This window comes from Chroicocephalus ridibundus, chromosome 2 (genome assembly GCF_963924245.1).
Source record: "Chroicocephalus ridibundus chromosome 2, bChrRid1.1, whole genome shotgun sequence".
In the NCBI taxonomy this organism is placed as follows: domain Eukaryota; kingdom Metazoa; phylum Chordata; class Aves; order Charadriiformes; family Laridae; genus Chroicocephalus; species Chroicocephalus ridibundus.
In genome coordinates this window covers 156643415-156661146 of record NC_086285.1, presented here as the reverse complement: position 1 = coordinate 156661146, position 17732 = coordinate 156643415, and the positions used below count along the sequence as shown (strand labels likewise).

Sequence of the window (17732 nt, the reverse complement as noted above, 5' to 3'; positions counted from 1 at the left end):
AAAAGAGGTGTGTGGTTGCCCTTGATGTAAAATCACCAAATCTTGAGTTGTTTAATGGAGGAGACCGAGCTGGATGCTCTCTTTTGACTTGAAGTCGTGTGAACCTAAGAAAACTTTTCTCAGGATCACAAAAGTTTGTTGTGACTGTTCTTTTTATAGTTCTTTCCAGACACTTAAGAAAGGCTCAGTCTTTCAAGACTTATGCCACTGTGCTGGGGGGAAAGTACAGAGTATTACCCTTTGGGTTTTCTTGGTGAAATGTCCACTGGGGGTCCTGGCAGAGGCATATCTTTAGGAAACATGTCGACCCACATCTGTACACGACCCTTGGAAAAAAGGAAAAAGATAAACATCTCTGTAACCCTAATTTAGAGAGACTTTAAAAGGCTTTAAAAGTACTTCTGGCACCCAAAATCACCGCTTCCTCTGTGACCAACCAGCTCATTATCATGTAATTGTGATTTTATCTATAAACTTGCTATACGATATATTTTTTTCATACACATATTCTAGCAATCTCACAGGAATTTGGTGAAGTTGGAATTGAGCTTAACCATTGTCAACTTCAAGGTAAAAGTCCATATAAAAATAGTACACGACGAAAGGAAAGAACCAAAGTCCAAATACAAGCACAAGAGTTTGTGTTAACGTAATAAACTAAAGCATTTAAAAGAATGAAAATATGCATCTACTCCTTGTGTGGTTACTGTGTATTTAGGGAACCGGCTGCATACATGCATGTGTGACAATTTCCAGGTTGACACCGTCCAAAGTCTCACCCCTAACACTCAGATGCTGTCTCTGCAAGTTCGCAGATAAAAATAGAAACCACAGTAACCGGAGGAAAGAAAACTGCTCCTGGGTCTACCATCACTACCATCTCTGAGCTGCTCTACCTGTTCCATGCCTGGCTTATCCTTATGGTAGAGAGGTCGAGTCTCAATGTGCTCTGGGACCAGTTTGTATCCAGCTCCAGGGATTTCTTCCCAAGCACGTAAAACCTTTAAGGAGAGATGTTCATATGATTCAACTGGCTCCTCTACAGGAAAAAAAAAAAAAGCAAAGAAGTTATAAAGTTGAGCCTCTTGGTGATATGTTCCATTAATTATTAAAAATGGTCATTAAAAATCTGATTGAGTTAGAAGTTTTATGTATCCCAGCTAAGTAAAGAAGGGTCTAGAAATGCTTGTAAATAAGGGTACCCACTGGGGTAACTGTAAGATTAGCACTTAGGCAGCAGTTTATTTATAAAACACAGCAAATCATTTTACTATTACAGCAGCAGTTGCTAATAGGAAGACTGAAGAAACACGTGAACTACTCTTTTTACAGAAAATTGCAAATGTGAGGATTTTTTACAGTTCATGAAAGAGAAGGAGACCTGGATTTTGATGGAGCTGAGAGTAAACAGGCAGTAGGAATTATATCTATACCTCATTTTGCCTTGTGATGGCAACAGCAAAGACCCCCCTGGAGAACTCAATCACACCTCAAGGGAAGAGGGCTGAAATTGAAGAACGTTATTCCTCCTGACCAGCTCAGCTTGGCCACTGGAGGAAGTGAGACCCCCAAAGAAGGAAGAATCATTGTCAATATTGCATGTAGGGTGGATATTGGAAAGCAGAGAAAGCCTTTGAGCTACTGAGCCTCTTTTTCCTCCCTTTTTGTGTGGGCTCCGTACAAAAGGAACCCAGATTTTTGAAGAGGGACGTCTCCTAGATCAGGAGAGAAGTACCTAAGTGAGAAGGAGTTAAGAGTTCTTTTGAGTCAGCAAGCAGTTATCACTTTTCTCACAGTGTTGCTATCTCTGAGTTGCTGGCAGGTGACAAAAGGTTTGGTTTGGATTTAACAGCAGGTATTAAACCCTTCCTAGTGGCTCAGAGAGAGAGGAAGGATGACCCTGTGGTTGTGAGTCCTGGTTCCCTTTTGTGCACTGACGTGTGTTTGAGATGTGATTATTTCATCTAATTTTCTCCAGCTAAACCCAAGGTTTTTAGCCTGAGCTACTCAGTCAGGCAACCTCAAGGGCAAGCAGGACAGACTGTCCCATGATGACCCAGACCTTCTCTCACGCACCTTTTTAAAGGTTGTTTTCACCCTCTGAAGATGCGTATTTCTTCCCATTGGCTACAGGTACTCCTAGACTATCTGGGAGTAGATATCTAACTTCTAGGCTCCTAAAGCAAAAATTAAATTATTCTTTTCCTTGAAATTTAAAGCTGGATTTAAGGCATAGGTATATTTTTCCACCTGTAAGTTATAAATGGTACTGCTCCCCCTTTTCAGTACTCCCCTAGAGGTCAAATCTGTGGTCTTTGTTAGTTTTACAGAACAAAAGATGACCAGCATAGGAACTCAGCAGGAAATAAAGGCCCAGATGTACTTGTCAGAACAGCAATCTGAATAGGAATTATGCAGAAGACTGTATGCTGTAAACTAGGTCTTTATAACACGTTGAAAAACTTGTGCACATAAGTACTTTGGACTTTGCCATCTGGTCCTGTATTTCCTTGCTTTTGGTTTCCATCATCTTGTCTGTTGTTCATTTTTCTGAAGCTCATTTTAGTGAACTGGAATTCTGATTGAGAGATCTGTTGCTGTCAGTCTCACTCAATCGTCTGCTAGAGAGGAAAACAAACAGCAATACTGGGGTCATAAATCTCTCTCAGGCCAAGAAACCAAAAATGGATCAACTCTTTTCCCTTCAACAGTGCTACCAGAGCAGCCTTCCACTCAAGATGTGAGCTGTATTTTGTAGCTGCCAAGGTGAATTTTCTCAAAGACAAATAAACACAGATAAGCAAGTAGAGGTTTCCCTGCCTTGCCACAGTGTCCATTACTGTCTCCAAGACCAGATCCTTTTGTTCCCCTTTGAAACTCTCCATCCTCACACCTCTTTTCCTTACCCTGAGTATAAACCTGAATTGTGGAATGGTTGGGTTGGAAGGGGCCTTCAAAGATCATTTAGTCTGATTCCCCTGCCATGGGCAGGGACATCTTTCACTGACAGCTTTGTCACACTCCATCCATATGTGATATGGACACTCAACTTCCTGGTGGCTTTGCTCTCTTTTTAAGCTGGGACCCTTGAAAGCAAGTTCTGTCCTTTCCTCTGGATTCGTGGGCCCCAGAGATACCTGGATTTACACAGAGCTGTGTTAGCACTTCAGAAGAGCAGTCAGAGTGTTAATAATCAAGAGGAGGAAAAAACCAACAGAGAGGAGGAAAGCCAAGTAGGTAAGGTAGGACTGGCAGATAAGCAGCCTGGAACCTAACTGTGGTCAATTAGAGACTTATCTGACCTCAAGTAACTCACTTCACATCTGTATTTCCCTTCCCCCTTCTCCTCACTGCTTGGGTCTGTCTACACGAGTGTTTCAGTTTAGACAGGGAATGCATTTTTGAAAAGACTCTCTCAGTAATGCTGACTTCTCATGCTTTGGTTTGCTGTGTAGAGAGGTCTCAGAGCGTGCAAGCTGCTCTCCATTCAGATGAAACTAAGCCAGAAGACATGGTCCAAGAGGATGCCCTGCACTCCAACCACTCCTGGGTACCCCATCCTTGGGATCAGGCAGGACCTAGTCCAAAGTACCCCCCAACCCCCCTACTATGGGGATGTCAGGTCATCAACAATAACCATCTCACGCTACAGATTATCTGCAATTAAGCTACAGTAATAGCTAATATAAACACAGCCTTCATTACCACAGTTATATGAGCATTTCAAAGCAGAGACAGGTTCCAGTAATCTGACTTTAGAGTGCATAGCACAACAGGGCCCCAGCTACAGCTGGGCAGACTCTTGGTACTGCTACAATGCAGCTGAAGACTGATGAACTATTTTATTACCGTTCTCATCTTCTGTGAAGACTGTCTGTCCTTTAAAGACTTTTGTCCCTACTTGTATCTCCCCTGGCCGCATGAAGGGTCCACTTATTCTGTAGTCCTTACACAGCTTAGTGAGGATCTCGCTTGGCTTGGTTGCATCTCGCCATGCATTGTACCCTTCTCTGCAAGGATGGAACAGAGAGTGGAGAGAAAAGGGTGAGGTTTTTCTTCAGCTAAGTTCACTGGCAAATCAGGACTTCTCATGTGGAGATTTGCTTTGTGGCCAGTGGCCCTGATGTCTGCTCAGCCAAACTTTTCCCTTGAACTGTCCAGCACCACGTCTTACTTGAGACAACCCCTCTGCCTGCTCAGGTCCTAGGGCAAATCACTCTTTTCTCTTAAAACACAGAAGTTGATGCAGCCTTACCTGCAGCTTATGTAAAGTGGCCCAGGCATCAGCAAGTTCCCCAAGAGGAGAAGGACCAGAGCCCTTTCCCTGTTCTAACTAAAGGATTCAAGTCTACATGTTCTACCTCCAGGACGACATTTAAGGAAGAAGCATTCTGCTGCTCGCCTGTGCAGAGGAGAAACTGGGATCCTCTTGGGACATGAAACAAGGACACAAACAAATACCTCATACTGGAGATTGAGCTGGTGGGAGGTCTGACTGAGCTGACCAAGGGAGGTCTTGGGGTTTGGTCTGTGCTCTTGGATTGTTTTTTTGCTTTCTCAACCCTTTGTTTGTAAATAAAATAATAAAACAATAATAGAAGAACCCCATACCTTAATCTCCCAGGTTAGTGCCCCACCTCAGGGCAATGGAGTTATTTTAGCTTTAATTTCTCTGCATTAATCTTCATGCAGAATGGCCTTGAGAGTACAGCCGTGTGACTGGGAGCGGGAGCTCGGCACCACTGCCCAGCCAGCAGCCCTGCGCTGCTCCCACTCCTTCCATTGCCATTCCAGTCCCACCAGCCTTGCTGCAATCACTCCAGTTGCAGTTCAATAACAGAGAGCAGAGTTTAGTCCTGCCATAACTTCTCTGACAGATTATTTCCAATTTTTCCTTTATGCCTGTCCAAAGGTAGTTTATCACGCATGTATGTTACACATAGGCTGTCTACTATCTAAAATACCTGGTGAACAGTGTTGTTAATTTAAAAAAATCCACTTCCTACTGAGGCTGGCAGCTACCCAAAGCCACCGCTAAACTCTTTGGTGAAATCTAGTTAAAATACCTCTTATGACACTTTTGTGCTGGAGAAAGTATAATATTTAGCCACATCTGGAATTTCCCCTTCAAGTCAAGTCAATCACTGTGTGCTGCTCTCTGGTGCTGTCTGAAGAGGTACTTACATTTCATATTGACTTTGTAACCCACAGGTAGCTCGATGCCTGCTGTAGAAACGATTTTCCAAATCAATTTTAGTCTCCCCAATGAGATCATCTGTTCCCACGAAGTCATGGTCATAGATCAGGACTCTGAGCAAGGAATCCTTGGGGAACGTAGCTTGGATTTCAAATGATCTACAGCAAAAAAATGAGAACTACGTGCGGTCAAATCAATTTTGAAACCTAAAAGACTAAATTAATGAATACTGTGCAAACAATGTATGGACAGTGTCTCTTCTAATAAACAGTGGGAGGGTTTTGGTAGTGTTTTTTGTTTTGATGAAATATCTGGACATACTGGAAACACACAGTGCAAAAGTATTTTCTTTCTTCCTGCTTCCCTACCAGCCACTGTACAGGATTGCTACTACCTACAGTGGACAGAGAATGTGATGGAGCTGGTCAGCTGCAATGATTTATCCTGGATCCAATGGAGGTGGAAGTATGGAAATTACAAGGCTAAAGAAGCTATATGTATAACAGTTCTCAAATGCTTTTCAGAACCCACAAAAGGGATGTGTTTTCTTCCAATAGGTCCAGATTAAATATTGAATATAGGAATCATGGGGCACCCAACAAAATGATCAGGCAAAAGCTTTAAAACAAGATTCAAAAAAGCAAAGATCAGAAGCGCCTTTTCACTCAGTGCATTTTTCAGGGATAGGGATTGTTGTCATTGAGATGTTTAGAGAAGCTGCAAATATAAAAGTGATTTTAAGAGTGATTTGGCAAATTAGTGGAGGACAGGACACCCTCAAGAGCACAACATTGACTCCAGATTTCTCCAAAGCACAGGCAAAACTGAGCTTTGTCTAATGAAGGACAAGTTTTGTCCTTTTTTTTCAGAGTGGAAAAGGTCAAATTTGTAGCAACAGCAGAGCAGTTTTCGCAGGAGAGAGAGGTTTGGAAAGGCTCTGGGATTGCTAGAGGTTAGTGGTACTGTGCTGACCAGGGCTTCTGGGGTGGCAAGAGGTGGTGAGCGCGACTGATGCTACTGCTGCGAAGGAGTTGCTGGTCCAGTCACCCATGTTGGCAACATGGCAGTAGCAGAAAGGGCTATCCAAATGAACAGCCCCTTCCTAAACTTGTCTAAAACACACACAGTGGTGTTTTCCCCTTCCATCTGTATGTATCATCTACAGTGCCTGTGCTTTATGGTTTATCATAATGATGGTTTGGTTGCAACCTCTACTAAGGAAGAGCTTAAATCACAGAAACTGAGATGGCATGCTATGGAGGGACCACTCTGTTCTTGTCTTTTCTCCTTACACTTTTTTCTTTAAGTCTGCTTTTGCAGACAGGACCCTGGGCTAGGGGGCTTTCAGTCCAACACAGTATAGCTTCTCTGTCTTATGTTCTTACATAATAACTCCATCCCAATTCAAAGTATTTTTAATCTTCTTAAAACAGGGAAAGTTACTGGCGAAAAAATCACAGCTATTAGCATTAAAAATATAAACAAGTATGAAGTATTGGTAATACAAAGTTGATGCGTACTGACATCAAATTTGTAGTGCCCCTGGCTCCCTCATTCAGAAGGCTGGCTGGTTTCAAAAAACTATTTTTTTATGCTAGCCCTAAAATTATGAGGTTTATTTGGCACTCCATTCAACCTGAAATAGCAACAAAGATTGTGAAATCACACATTACTGTGCTGATATTTATTTCACTTTAAACTTAACAATTACACAGAGAATTTGCACAGAGAAGATCATGTGCTGTCTCATTTCCTCTCATGCATCATTTTGCAAAACCTCTCACAGATTGCACTGCATGATGTGTTTTGGCCGGTACGAAAATTAAATAATTTATAATCATACAGGGTGGCACCAATTCTCAACATTTTAACCAGTAGAATTACGAAACATCCAAACAGGCAGAAATCAGCATATAGCAAACACTTTGTAATAGTAACAGCAATAGTGGTGGCGAGTGAGAAAGCAGAAATCACCCCTGAATAAAAAAAATAAGCTATCACTGACCTTCCAAAAACTGGGTTTAGCTGCTTGGGGACGTAGTTTTCCCTGTCTTTAATTTCTGTGTTGCCCAGTCTCAGCACAATGTAGGGATCTGACTTGCCGTCTGGATCAGCTGGGCTGAGGTTAAATGCCTGTTAGGAAGAAAGACTGTGTCCTCAGGAAGCTTGGTTCAATACAGCATGGTCACAACACAGGACTGTGGGTTTCTTGTCCAGTCCTGGGTGTTCTGGAAGTGCCTACCACTTTGATAACGTGCAACTCTCAGCCCTCAAAAAATATGCTCCCATTTTCCCCTTACTGAGAAAGCTTTGTTTAAATGTGTGTCACTTTGAAACAACTCTACTGATTAAAATTGGCTGCATTTGCATAACGTGGCTGGACCAAGTTGTCCATACCATGTTATTTACGTCTCTAGCCCTTTCAGTTTGACCAAGTAAAGCGATTCTCCAGTCTTGTGGTTCATCATGAGGAATATGTAACTTCTTCTACTCTGAACACTTATTTCTAAAACATGAAACATTGTGTGAAATATGACCAAAAAAAATTCTACCACATGGATAAAGGATTTTCAGAGGCTTCACTGCAGACACTGGAGGTAAACTGAATTGAAAAGAAATATCCAAGTTATTTCAAGGTTAAAGGAACATCTGTCTACTTACTGCCACAATATAAACCCTGATGAGGACTTTGACGGAATTGTTTGGTGGTATCCCTTGCAGGATGCGGGGCTGCCCTCCGTCCAGCAAGCTGCCATCCTCAGGACTTGGATATATGCAGAAGGAGCCCTGGTAATACACTGTCTTTTATCTCCCTCGAAAACAGATCAAGTGCAATACAAAAACAATCCTTTGAATGCAAACAAACCATCATTCATGCAGTCCACGCTGCAGCGCCTACATATACACAACACATTTTGTGGTACCACACAAAGAGAACACAGGCTCCAGTGCACTAAACATCGCCTTTAAAAATGTCTTTGCTCTATAACATGGCTCTATAACATCACATCTAGATTACCGTAAGAAGTACTTGCATGCTCTCTATTTCATTATTTAAAGGACTAATACCTGCAGTTGTTCTAAATCTAGTTTTTTTAGTATTAGTATTCTAAAAATAATATTTTGCCCTTAACAGTATATTTGCAAATTGATAATTCCACTGAGTTATTTTCACAACAGTGTGACTGGAATCCAACTGTATTTTTGCAGCCACTATACAACTCAGATAAATCAATATTGACTCATGCTGCTGAGTAGCTCATACTGCCTGAAAGCAACTAGTAGGTCATTTGAACAGAAATTTGCATTGCAAACTAATTGAGGTATCAATGAGTTTAATCAGTTCCTCTAAACTACAAAGTGCTTGCAATCCTGCTATCATTATTCATGCTTTGAACTACATTTTCAGATTGCCTAACGGTGCCTTGGATCAGGCTGTGCGATTGTTTCCAACTGGAGTAGCTGTAAGCGCCTCCATTTAAACTAATGAAAATTACGTATAAGGTGCTGTAACTGATAGTGCAGTAATAAAGTTGCATTAGCGGAATCTGGACTACATAATATATCTCTTCTTCCCCTACTATGATTTAAAACTTTTTTGTAATTCCTTGTTTCATAACAACAGTGAACACCTGGTGCTGGATGCTGCTTTCATCTACCAGATAATGGGAAAGGAAAAATATGACTCTAGATCCAATAAAAGAGATGACTCTATTTACAACAGACCATCAATGTCTTTTTCTTTCATCTTTGGTATACCTGAAATCTGCATGAAAACATAAAGTCTCTAAATTATTACCCATTTAATACATTAAAGCTCACCTTAAATTTTCCTATTATTCTGTCTTCAGAGTCAGCATGAACTTCATCATTAGATTTTCCTCTCAAGAGCTGGAAAGTTTTCACCCAGTCCTCAAAGTTATTAAATTCACTCTCCAAATCCCCTTCATAAATCTTTGAAAATAGGAGAATGCTTATTTTTTGTGGTGCAGTGAATATATTTATAGCAACTTTTTTATTACAGGATGACTAGAAATCCATTTTGACTCAAAATACAGATTTTAATAAAACCAAGGTTTTGCAAAAGTCCTTGAGGGAAAAAAAGTTAATTCCCCACTTAAAACAGGAGCAGCTTTGTCCTTCCCAACTACTGAAATAGTACATTAATGCAGCAGGTAGACGTGGCTCTAGAAGGGACAGAATGAACATTTGTAAGCTCTAGAGTGGGTGAAAAACTGTGTGGATGTGCTGCTCTGCACTTCTGCTTCCTCTCTGCAACGTGCCTTCGATGTACTGACCCATTCTGTTATGTTAATGTGTCAGAACACGAGTGCAAAGCAACGAAGTGTGGTAGGGACAGAGCTTTAGGATAGGTAAAAAGGCCACATCATTTTCAAAATGATGGATATTTTTTCAACACTCTCCCCCTGTAATTTATGAAGTGTTATTCAGTGTGAAATAGAAGGGCCTAGACTAGTGCCATCTCTTAAAAAATGGAAAGAGCAGTTTCAAATTCCCCTTTATTCAGCTACATTCTAATCCAAGCAGTCCTAGTCTTTTCAAACTTCCTCATGTCTCCAGTCGATTTGCATAACCCATACAGTTCTCCTTGAATTCTTTCTATCATTACCCAACCAAATCTAATGCGAGCTGAATATTACCTCCCCATCAGGGAGGATGCTGCACTGGTGATTGCAGCAATGCTTTCCATACTCTTTTTAAAAGTCATTCTTAATAGGCTGTAATATCTCCAACATGAAATTTAGAATTTCCAAATTCAGTGTTTTACAGGTGAACAACAAAACTGAATTTTCACTTAAGTCTCTCTGGGTGCATCTATACTGGTAAACTGAAGGTCTAAGGCCAAGCGGGCCACATCCACCCTACGAAACCCTGATTTCCTCTGGGCCCCATGTGCTGATGTGCATTATCAAATATCATTTTGTGTGTTTTATTTGTTTTAAAGTGTTTGAAATAAATGTAGGGAGGGTTTGCTAAACTCAGCCCCTGATATCAAGCTTCGGGGTAACAGTGAATAACAACAGCCTTGCCCCTCAGCCTTGCTTCTCTCTTACCTGCAGTGTTGCTAGGTTTGGAGTTTCTTTCTGTTTCCTTTTCAACGTCTTATCCTTCTTCTTTTTATCCGGCTCATCTTCTATGATCAATGCAATGTGGTCAGAAGCCTGCTTGTCTGCAGAGATTTCATGACATCATGTAGGTTTTTAGTGAGCAAAGCGCATCAAATGCTTCAGATAAGAATGCAAAATACATTTTGAAGGTTCCCCCTTGCTCTTTCTCCATTCAGTTTTCTACTGCCGAGCTTAGGGTGCTCTCTTTTCCCACCGCTCCTCCCAGGCAGAGAGCTGGCATTTTATCCTCTCTGTGGCTAAGTCTTCTGGATGAGCTTCGAGGACCAAGTGTGATGGTGTCCTGTATCACTGTTTCCCTGCTTCCCAAGATGACCTTTTCCTTCCTCTCTGACTCCTCCCAGATGTAAACTACCAAATCTTAACATCTTTCACATAAAAAGGCTTATTTGAAACCGGAAGCCACTGTTTAGGCTGACTGGTACTTCAGCTATCAGGTGATCCAAGTCCTTCTCTGCTCAAAGGCATCACAAAATAGAGTGTTTCTCACCTTGTGAAAGCCCAGAAGTATGAGAAATGGAAGGAGGCATCTGACCAGCCTCACGCCAGACTCCAAACACTGAGAGGGTACTTCCTAACAAACAGAGGGTGAGCCTTCAAAAATGACACTGATGTGGTTCAGTTCTTTGGCTGAAATCTAGATTTTGAGTTCACTTTACTCTCATTTTTCGAGTAGTTCATGTGTGCTTGATATCACTAAACATAGAAGTATATATATATCTGTTATATCAGTGCTGTCCTGTGTGTATAATACTCATCATCATGGGTGAAAATATGTAACAAAAACTATCAGAAGAGAATTTACAAGATCTGAAGTCATCAGTCAAAAACAATATGCCACAACTGCCTGAATAGCATGTGGAATAGTCCCAATGTCAACTAAATTTCTAATTGTAAGTGAACATCACACCTTTGTAGAACGTTTTCTGTCTAAATGTTTCCTCCATGTGGGCAAGCGAGTTTCTCTCAGAAGCTGATGTCCACCTCATCTCTCAGCAGCCCTGATGATCACTGAAACACCATTAGCTGCTATTTCCAGAATTATACCATCTGAAGTTTAGGTCATGTCTTCCATCCAGAGCAACCTCAACACCTCTTTAAAATAGAAATCACCTTGATCACTGGTGAAGTGCAGTCAGCTGTGGCATGGGAAGATGCTATAATGTAATTCTGAATAGCAGCTCTGTGTAAACAGTAAATATTTGTTTTCCTTCCCAGTCTGCTCAAGCTGTCATATTTGTCCAAAAAACCAAATAATATTCTAGAACTCTGCTTGATTGTGGGAGGACATGTCAAAGTAGGGAGTATACATGTATGGAGACATATATACATAAACGTACACAGAGCCTATTTCTGGCCAATTCTTTTAGGTTCTCGTGTAAAAATTTTCCACTAGAGCCTGAGTTAGACACAAAGCTTTTCAGCTATGGAAGTAACACACACGACTATCAAGTCTCCTAGCAGAAGCTGTTTCTACAGCATTGATCCTGACTTGGATTAAAAATTGAGAGAAGCTTCTTTTTCTGGACCTGCTACAAATGCCATCTAAGATTATCCTAATCTCCAACTTCTATCATTTTGGACTTTGACTTTGCAAATATTTGTGCATAAGGCCTGAATGACAGGAAACTCAGGATAACCGACTACTGCCTGTGAAGTTTTATTCTACCCACCATCTGATCAGCTGTAGAGGAAAGAGCCCAGTATACTGTTACCAGACATTGTTGACAGTAAAATAGCAGAGAAGCAAAGTATTACCAGTACAAAATAAGAGAAAAATGCAAATAATTTACTTACTGTCTTCAGGTTTTCCCTCACTTGGAAAAATTCCTTTTGCCTTTCAAAAGAAAAAGACAATGGACAAACTCCTTATCATGAATGTAATACCAAAAAGGAATCATTCAGCAGTAAATCTGCTTTTACGACATGGCTCATCTATGAGACTTTTGGGCACACTGGGTGACTTACTTTTTGCATTTTGAGCACAGACGCATAGTATTTGGACCACCAGTCAATAACATTTTCAGCTGATTCATCTGCAAGTGTTCTTTTTCTCCTCTTTGTTGATCGTCGGATGGATTTTTTCATATCCTACCAAAGCACAGGGAAAAACACTGCTGAATTGGGGAGGAATAACCCCCTGCACCAGTACAGGTTGGGGGCTGACCTGCTGGAGAGCAGCTCAGCTGAAAGAGACCTGGGAGTCCTGGAGGACAACAGGATGACCATGAGCCAGCAATGTGCCCTTGTGGCCAAGAAGGCCAATGGCATCCTGGGGTGCATCAAGAAGAGTGTGGCCAGCAGGTGGAGGGAGGTCATCCTCCCCCTCTACTCTGCCCTGGTGAGGCCACACCTGGAGTACTGTGTCCAGTCCTGGGCTCCCCAGTTCAAGGACAGGGAATTGCTGGAGAGGGTGCAGCAGAGAGCTACCAAGGTGATTAGGGGACTGGAACACCTCTCTTATGAAGAAAGGCTGAGGGATTTGGGTCTCTTCAGTCTGGAAAAAAGACCTCTGAGGGGGGATCTTATCAACACTTATAAATACTTAGAGGGTGGATGTCAGGAGGATGGGGCCAGGCTCTTTTCAGTGGTGCCTGGGGACAGGACAAGAGGTAACGGGCACAAACTTGAGCATAGGAAGATCCACCTAAACATGAGGAGGAACTTCTTTCCTTTGAGGGTGGCAGAGCACTGGAACAGGCTGCCCAGAGAGGTGGTGGAGTCTCCGTCTCTGGAGACATTCAAAACCCACCTGGACGCGTTCCTGTGCAACCTGCTCTGGGTGACCCTGCTCTGGCAGGGGGTTGGACTAGGTGATCTCCAGAGGTCCCTTCCAACCCTATGATTCTATGATTCTATGAATTCTAGAAGTGACTAAAATTAATCACCTGACTCATGACATCAAGCATGAACAGATGAATACGAAGAAAATGTCAACCTCCAAGAGCTAAATAAAATGCAATATGGATTAGTGTCTCTGTCTTTCATTCCAAGACACTTCACCATGATCATCATATTATTAAAGCCATCTCTATATTACATACTGATGATGTCAAAACTTTGAACATTTGAGACATTTCCACAGGAGCAACCCATACAACAGGCAAATCTACACCGAGAAATAGGTAATGAAGTTTTAAGGGATGTGAATATTCAGATACAAATTGGTTTTTCCCACTTAAGTCTGGAAGTATTTTAAGAACTCCCATTACTACTTTATTGCCTTTCGGAAGGAGAAAGAGTCCCAACAGTTGCTGCAGTTCAGCTGTTCTCCTTCTACAAAAAAGCTAAAATAGGATCTTGAAGTCCACCTGCTCATGTGGCAAATATTAATAACTTCTTTACTGCCTAAAGTTTGGCTCTTGTTGAATAAAATGTGCATCCTACACTTTTACACAGAGTTGTCAGCTTGGCTGGGGAGGCCAGAGCAAAGATAGATAATTGGAAATGATAGATTAATTAGTAGGAATGATAATTAATATAACACATTATGGGGTTCCCTTTAAGACTCTTTTCTTACTATACTTTGCTGTCATACTTTAATATTGTTCTGTACCAGATGAAAGATTCAGGCTGGTGTGTACATCTAGGAAATGAGACATCCCTGTGGTTTCTTTGACCTCCTAATTATGAAGGATGTTGGAAACATTTGACCACTGAAACAGCAAAGGTTAAAGACGCATGCTTTATGTAGCTGCAGAAACAACTTCTGAAATGAAACTCAGTCCTGCATCTTCTGCTTTTATTGTTATTAATAAAAGAGTGATTGTGATGGGAGAAACTACAGAGAAAGGAGGAGCATGTGCATCTGAACAAAAGATAACATGTACAATCTAAAGCAAATACTGTACTACTGTAAACGCCATGCTGACCAGATTTGCCTTGTTTTCCTGCACTTTCCTATCTTCTTCTACCCATAGAAGACACCGGTTTTATACTTTGACTGTAAGATCTTTTGGAAACAGGCTTTCTGCTCCACGTTTGTACAGCATCTAACACAAGGGGGTTTTCATCCCTGCCTAAACACCATGGACTCAGAAATAGTCAATCACAGTGAGAGTTTTGCAATTAAGTAGATCATTCAAGGCTAGGAAAAGTAAAAATCCTACTACTCCAGCAGTACTTGCCTATTTGCTAGATGAACATCTAACATAAAAGGAAAGAAAGGAAGTATCTATTAATGGAAGTAAAGAAATTATGTGGGGTCAAAGCTGCATTGCTAACTAGTTCTCTCAAGGGCCATCAAGATAACGTGGGTGTTAACAACAGTACCCAGAATTTCTAATCCTAAAGTAAATAAGCGATTACCATTCTATAAGGAAGGGCTAAAGTCTGCAAGACTGCAACAAAGAGTTAATTCAGAGGTTCAGCTATACCCACCTTCTGTTTTCTGTCTTTCCCTGGTTCAGAGGCAGAGTGCTCTGGTTCAGGGGCAGGAGGTGTTGTGAGACATGGGTCTGGTTCTACCACTGTGCATTTACCCTGCTCCACCTCGGCGTAGACGTGATCAGCTAAAAATGGTTCTTCTTGGGATAATTCAGCAGGCTGAGATGACTCAGATGAAGCTGAAATTGAAACGTGGCTAGTTAGGTGAGATTTTGCCAAAAATACTATCATCACATTTGGTCATCATCAAATGATCATATGGTTAAGGGTTTGACACTCAACACAATAAAGAATATCTTCTAAGTACACGCCTAGTGCTAAGCCTCTAAATAGGTCCTTTGTCTTTTTATTTGGGGTCAGGGTTTGACATTTACCTTTCTCAATTTCTGTAATATCTAGTCTATTTGGTGTAGCTTGAGGACCCAACTGGGTCTTACATAGGAATTGCTTAAGGCAATTGATGGTGTGCGTTCCAACAAGAGTACTCCTCCCAAATGCTCTCCAGTCGACTACGCAGATGCTTAGTGGTGGATGCAAGAGTTCATTTTCAGGCAGCTCCTAGTGGAGTAGGAGAGACAGCAGCATGAGAATTACTAGAGAATATAGAACACGAATAGAATATTTGTCATGCAGAGCAATAAGACTGTTACTCTTCCCTCCCTTCTTCTCCCCATACTCAAAATGCAAAATGCATACAGCATAGGCAACATAGTTCTGTCCACAGTTTTCTGCAAAGTCTGGAGAAAGCCTTGTCCTTAAGAATACAGAGGGGACACATGGACTGTGCTACCGAGTTGAGTCCCATGCTGTCACATACAAGCATCTCTTCTTAGAATAAAACGGGAGAATCAGGAACATTCAGAAAGAATGAATGTTGTGTTGGAAGTCGTGAGTCTTAATGCCACTGCTGCTTTGTTGAAGGCTATTAACCCTATCTGCCTCAGTTTGTCCCACCATGAGGTGTGGACACTGGGTGGTTACATGCCTTATAGGATGAATTACAAAAGGGAAAGCAGGTCTTTGGACATGTGATCTATAATGGAAGTTAAAATACTGCAGCAATCATACTTCAGTATCCAGGTTAGTGTTTTGTTATCCTTTTGTCTTATAAATAAACAACTTCTCTCTTGATGGTAGCAACTAGAGCAAATCAAACAGATCATTTTTTTCTGATGCTGACTTTCATCCACTGAAAGTACCAGCTCTTATAGCGCAGCCAACAGACAATAACTACTTTCCAGTCCATAACAGCAAGTGTTACAATATGAAAATGTACAAAGTTCATGAGTCAGAAATGATCAATCCCCTTAATAGCCCAGTAACACACAAAAAAAAATTAAAATAATTGAAAGAAAAACAAAGGAAACTGAGCATTACCCTGCAAAATGGAGGAGGGAAAAGCACTAAAAATATCCCTGTTATCTGACAGCAAGTTCCAATCTATCAGTAAAAATCTGATTGCAACATATTCCCTTGCCTGCTTAGGACACAACATGAAGAATATCGTCTTCTTTCATCACACATTTGTAGCAGAAGTCTTTTAAAGCATCTTCAAATCAGTAGCTTTTTCATAAGTACTGATGTCCATTAGTATTTAATCAAGACACAGAGGAAATTATTTGACAAGAAAGGAAGGAAATGAGTAATTAACACCTTGCCTAACATGAGAACAGACAGGCAAGGAGCAGCATGCTTTACGTACCACTTCAAACCAGTCTGCAAGGCCACTGAAATTGGGATTTTTCTTGTAGCTCTGAATGACAGAGGATTTCACTCCTTTCCCCGCACATTCAATGAGAACCTGTGGGCGATCTACAGAAAGGAGCTGCACTTTCTTCAGCTCTCGAACACCCCAGAACAGGACCTGTGGTGGGCAGAGAGAAACATTAGTAGCCTGCAGAGACCCCTCAGTCTGGTGGGAGCCACTGCTGGGATCCCATCACTTCGTATCCCTTTGGGAACACAGGACCACCAGAAAAAAATACACAACTTAAATCTGATATCCAATATCCAACAGGATTATGGTGGAAGTTAAAGCAATTAATAACATTCAACTGATATCAAGAAGTTATTGTCAACAGCAAGCCATAATAATCACAGTTTGCTGCTTTCTAACACAAGGGGACTTTGGGTCCAAATGGTGCAAGAGATGAGGGGAGAGAAGGCGCAAACATTTGTACACAGGTAGGTGGCATCGCTTGGCTGAAGTTTGGGACCCAGAAAACGCTGATCTGAACTTCACCTCCAATGAGGTCAGCTGCAAGGGGAAGCTCTCCGTCGCTGGCAGACACTTCCCTGGGTGCACAGAGTGCAGGTCCATCAGCCACTCTCTGCCATGGGGGCAGTCTCGTCTATATGCTATTTTTACGTGATTCCTATTGATCAGGATCTTAAAATCATCATCTCTTACTGTTACAGTTCAGTAAAGGCATAAAAGGAGCTGAGGTTTGGAAGCAGAAGTATTCTAAGTAACTCACCTCCACTCTGTACTTGCTTAAAACAGGTCGGATGTTGACTGGGACTGGATAAATCTGGCCAACATCTGGTGGATCCAGGGGGGGAAGTCTGTCTGGATCCTGAGGAATCTGAAAAATTAAGTAGTCATAACTTTAGCTGGTTTTTGGAAGAAGTGTCTGTGAATGGCACAGAGAACACATCAATTTAACGCAGTTTCACAAACCATGCTGCAGAGCAGACAGGTTGTGCTGTGAGAGGAATGTGACCTGGATTGCTGTCTGCCCTGCTGTGATGCTAAAGCACTTGGCAGGAAGAGTATTCAATAGACTGGGTTTGTGCACCTTTCTGAAAAGAAGTCTCCTTTGTCCTGGCAGGAGATAGTCTGCCCTAAAGACATGCATGTACCGGAGCACGGTAATTCTATTTGCTAAAAATAGAAAGCACGGTAATTCTATTTAATAAAAATCCTGAGCAAAACTACTTAGAAGACTTTCTCAGGAAAATTCTATATCTGATTCTAGTTAAAGAAGGCGGGGGAACAGACA

At 41.5% G+C, this 17732-nt stretch overlaps 1 protein-coding gene across 1 annotated transcript in view; it reads right to left on the bottom strand.

Annotated features, from left to right (window-relative positions):
- FER1L6 (fer-1 like family member 6) overlaps positions 1 to 17732 on the bottom strand; it is a 77826-nt gene that overhangs the window by 12909 nt on the left and 47185 nt on the right. The window contains exons 23-36 of the mRNA XM_063324050.1: positions 17208 to 17315; positions 16433 to 16594; positions 15105 to 15288; positions 14725 to 14909; positions 12313 to 12435; positions 12142 to 12181; positions 10273 to 10388; positions 9020 to 9151; positions 7859 to 7984; positions 7203 to 7330; positions 5185 to 5355; positions 3850 to 4010; positions 897 to 1039; positions 238 to 326 (exon numbers count right to left, since the gene is read on the bottom strand). Coding sequence (XP_063180120.1) covers positions 238 to 326; positions 897 to 1039; positions 3850 to 4010; positions 5185 to 5355; positions 7203 to 7330; positions 7859 to 7984; positions 9020 to 9151; positions 10273 to 10388; positions 12142 to 12181; positions 12313 to 12435; positions 14725 to 14909; positions 15105 to 15288; positions 16433 to 16594; positions 17208 to 17315 — 1868 coding nt within the window. The remainder of the gene's footprint in view (positions 1 to 237; positions 327 to 896; positions 1040 to 3849; positions 4011 to 5184; positions 5356 to 7202; positions 7331 to 7858; positions 7985 to 9019; positions 9152 to 10272; positions 10389 to 12141; positions 12182 to 12312; positions 12436 to 14724; positions 14910 to 15104; positions 15289 to 16432; positions 16595 to 17207; positions 17316 to 17732) is intronic.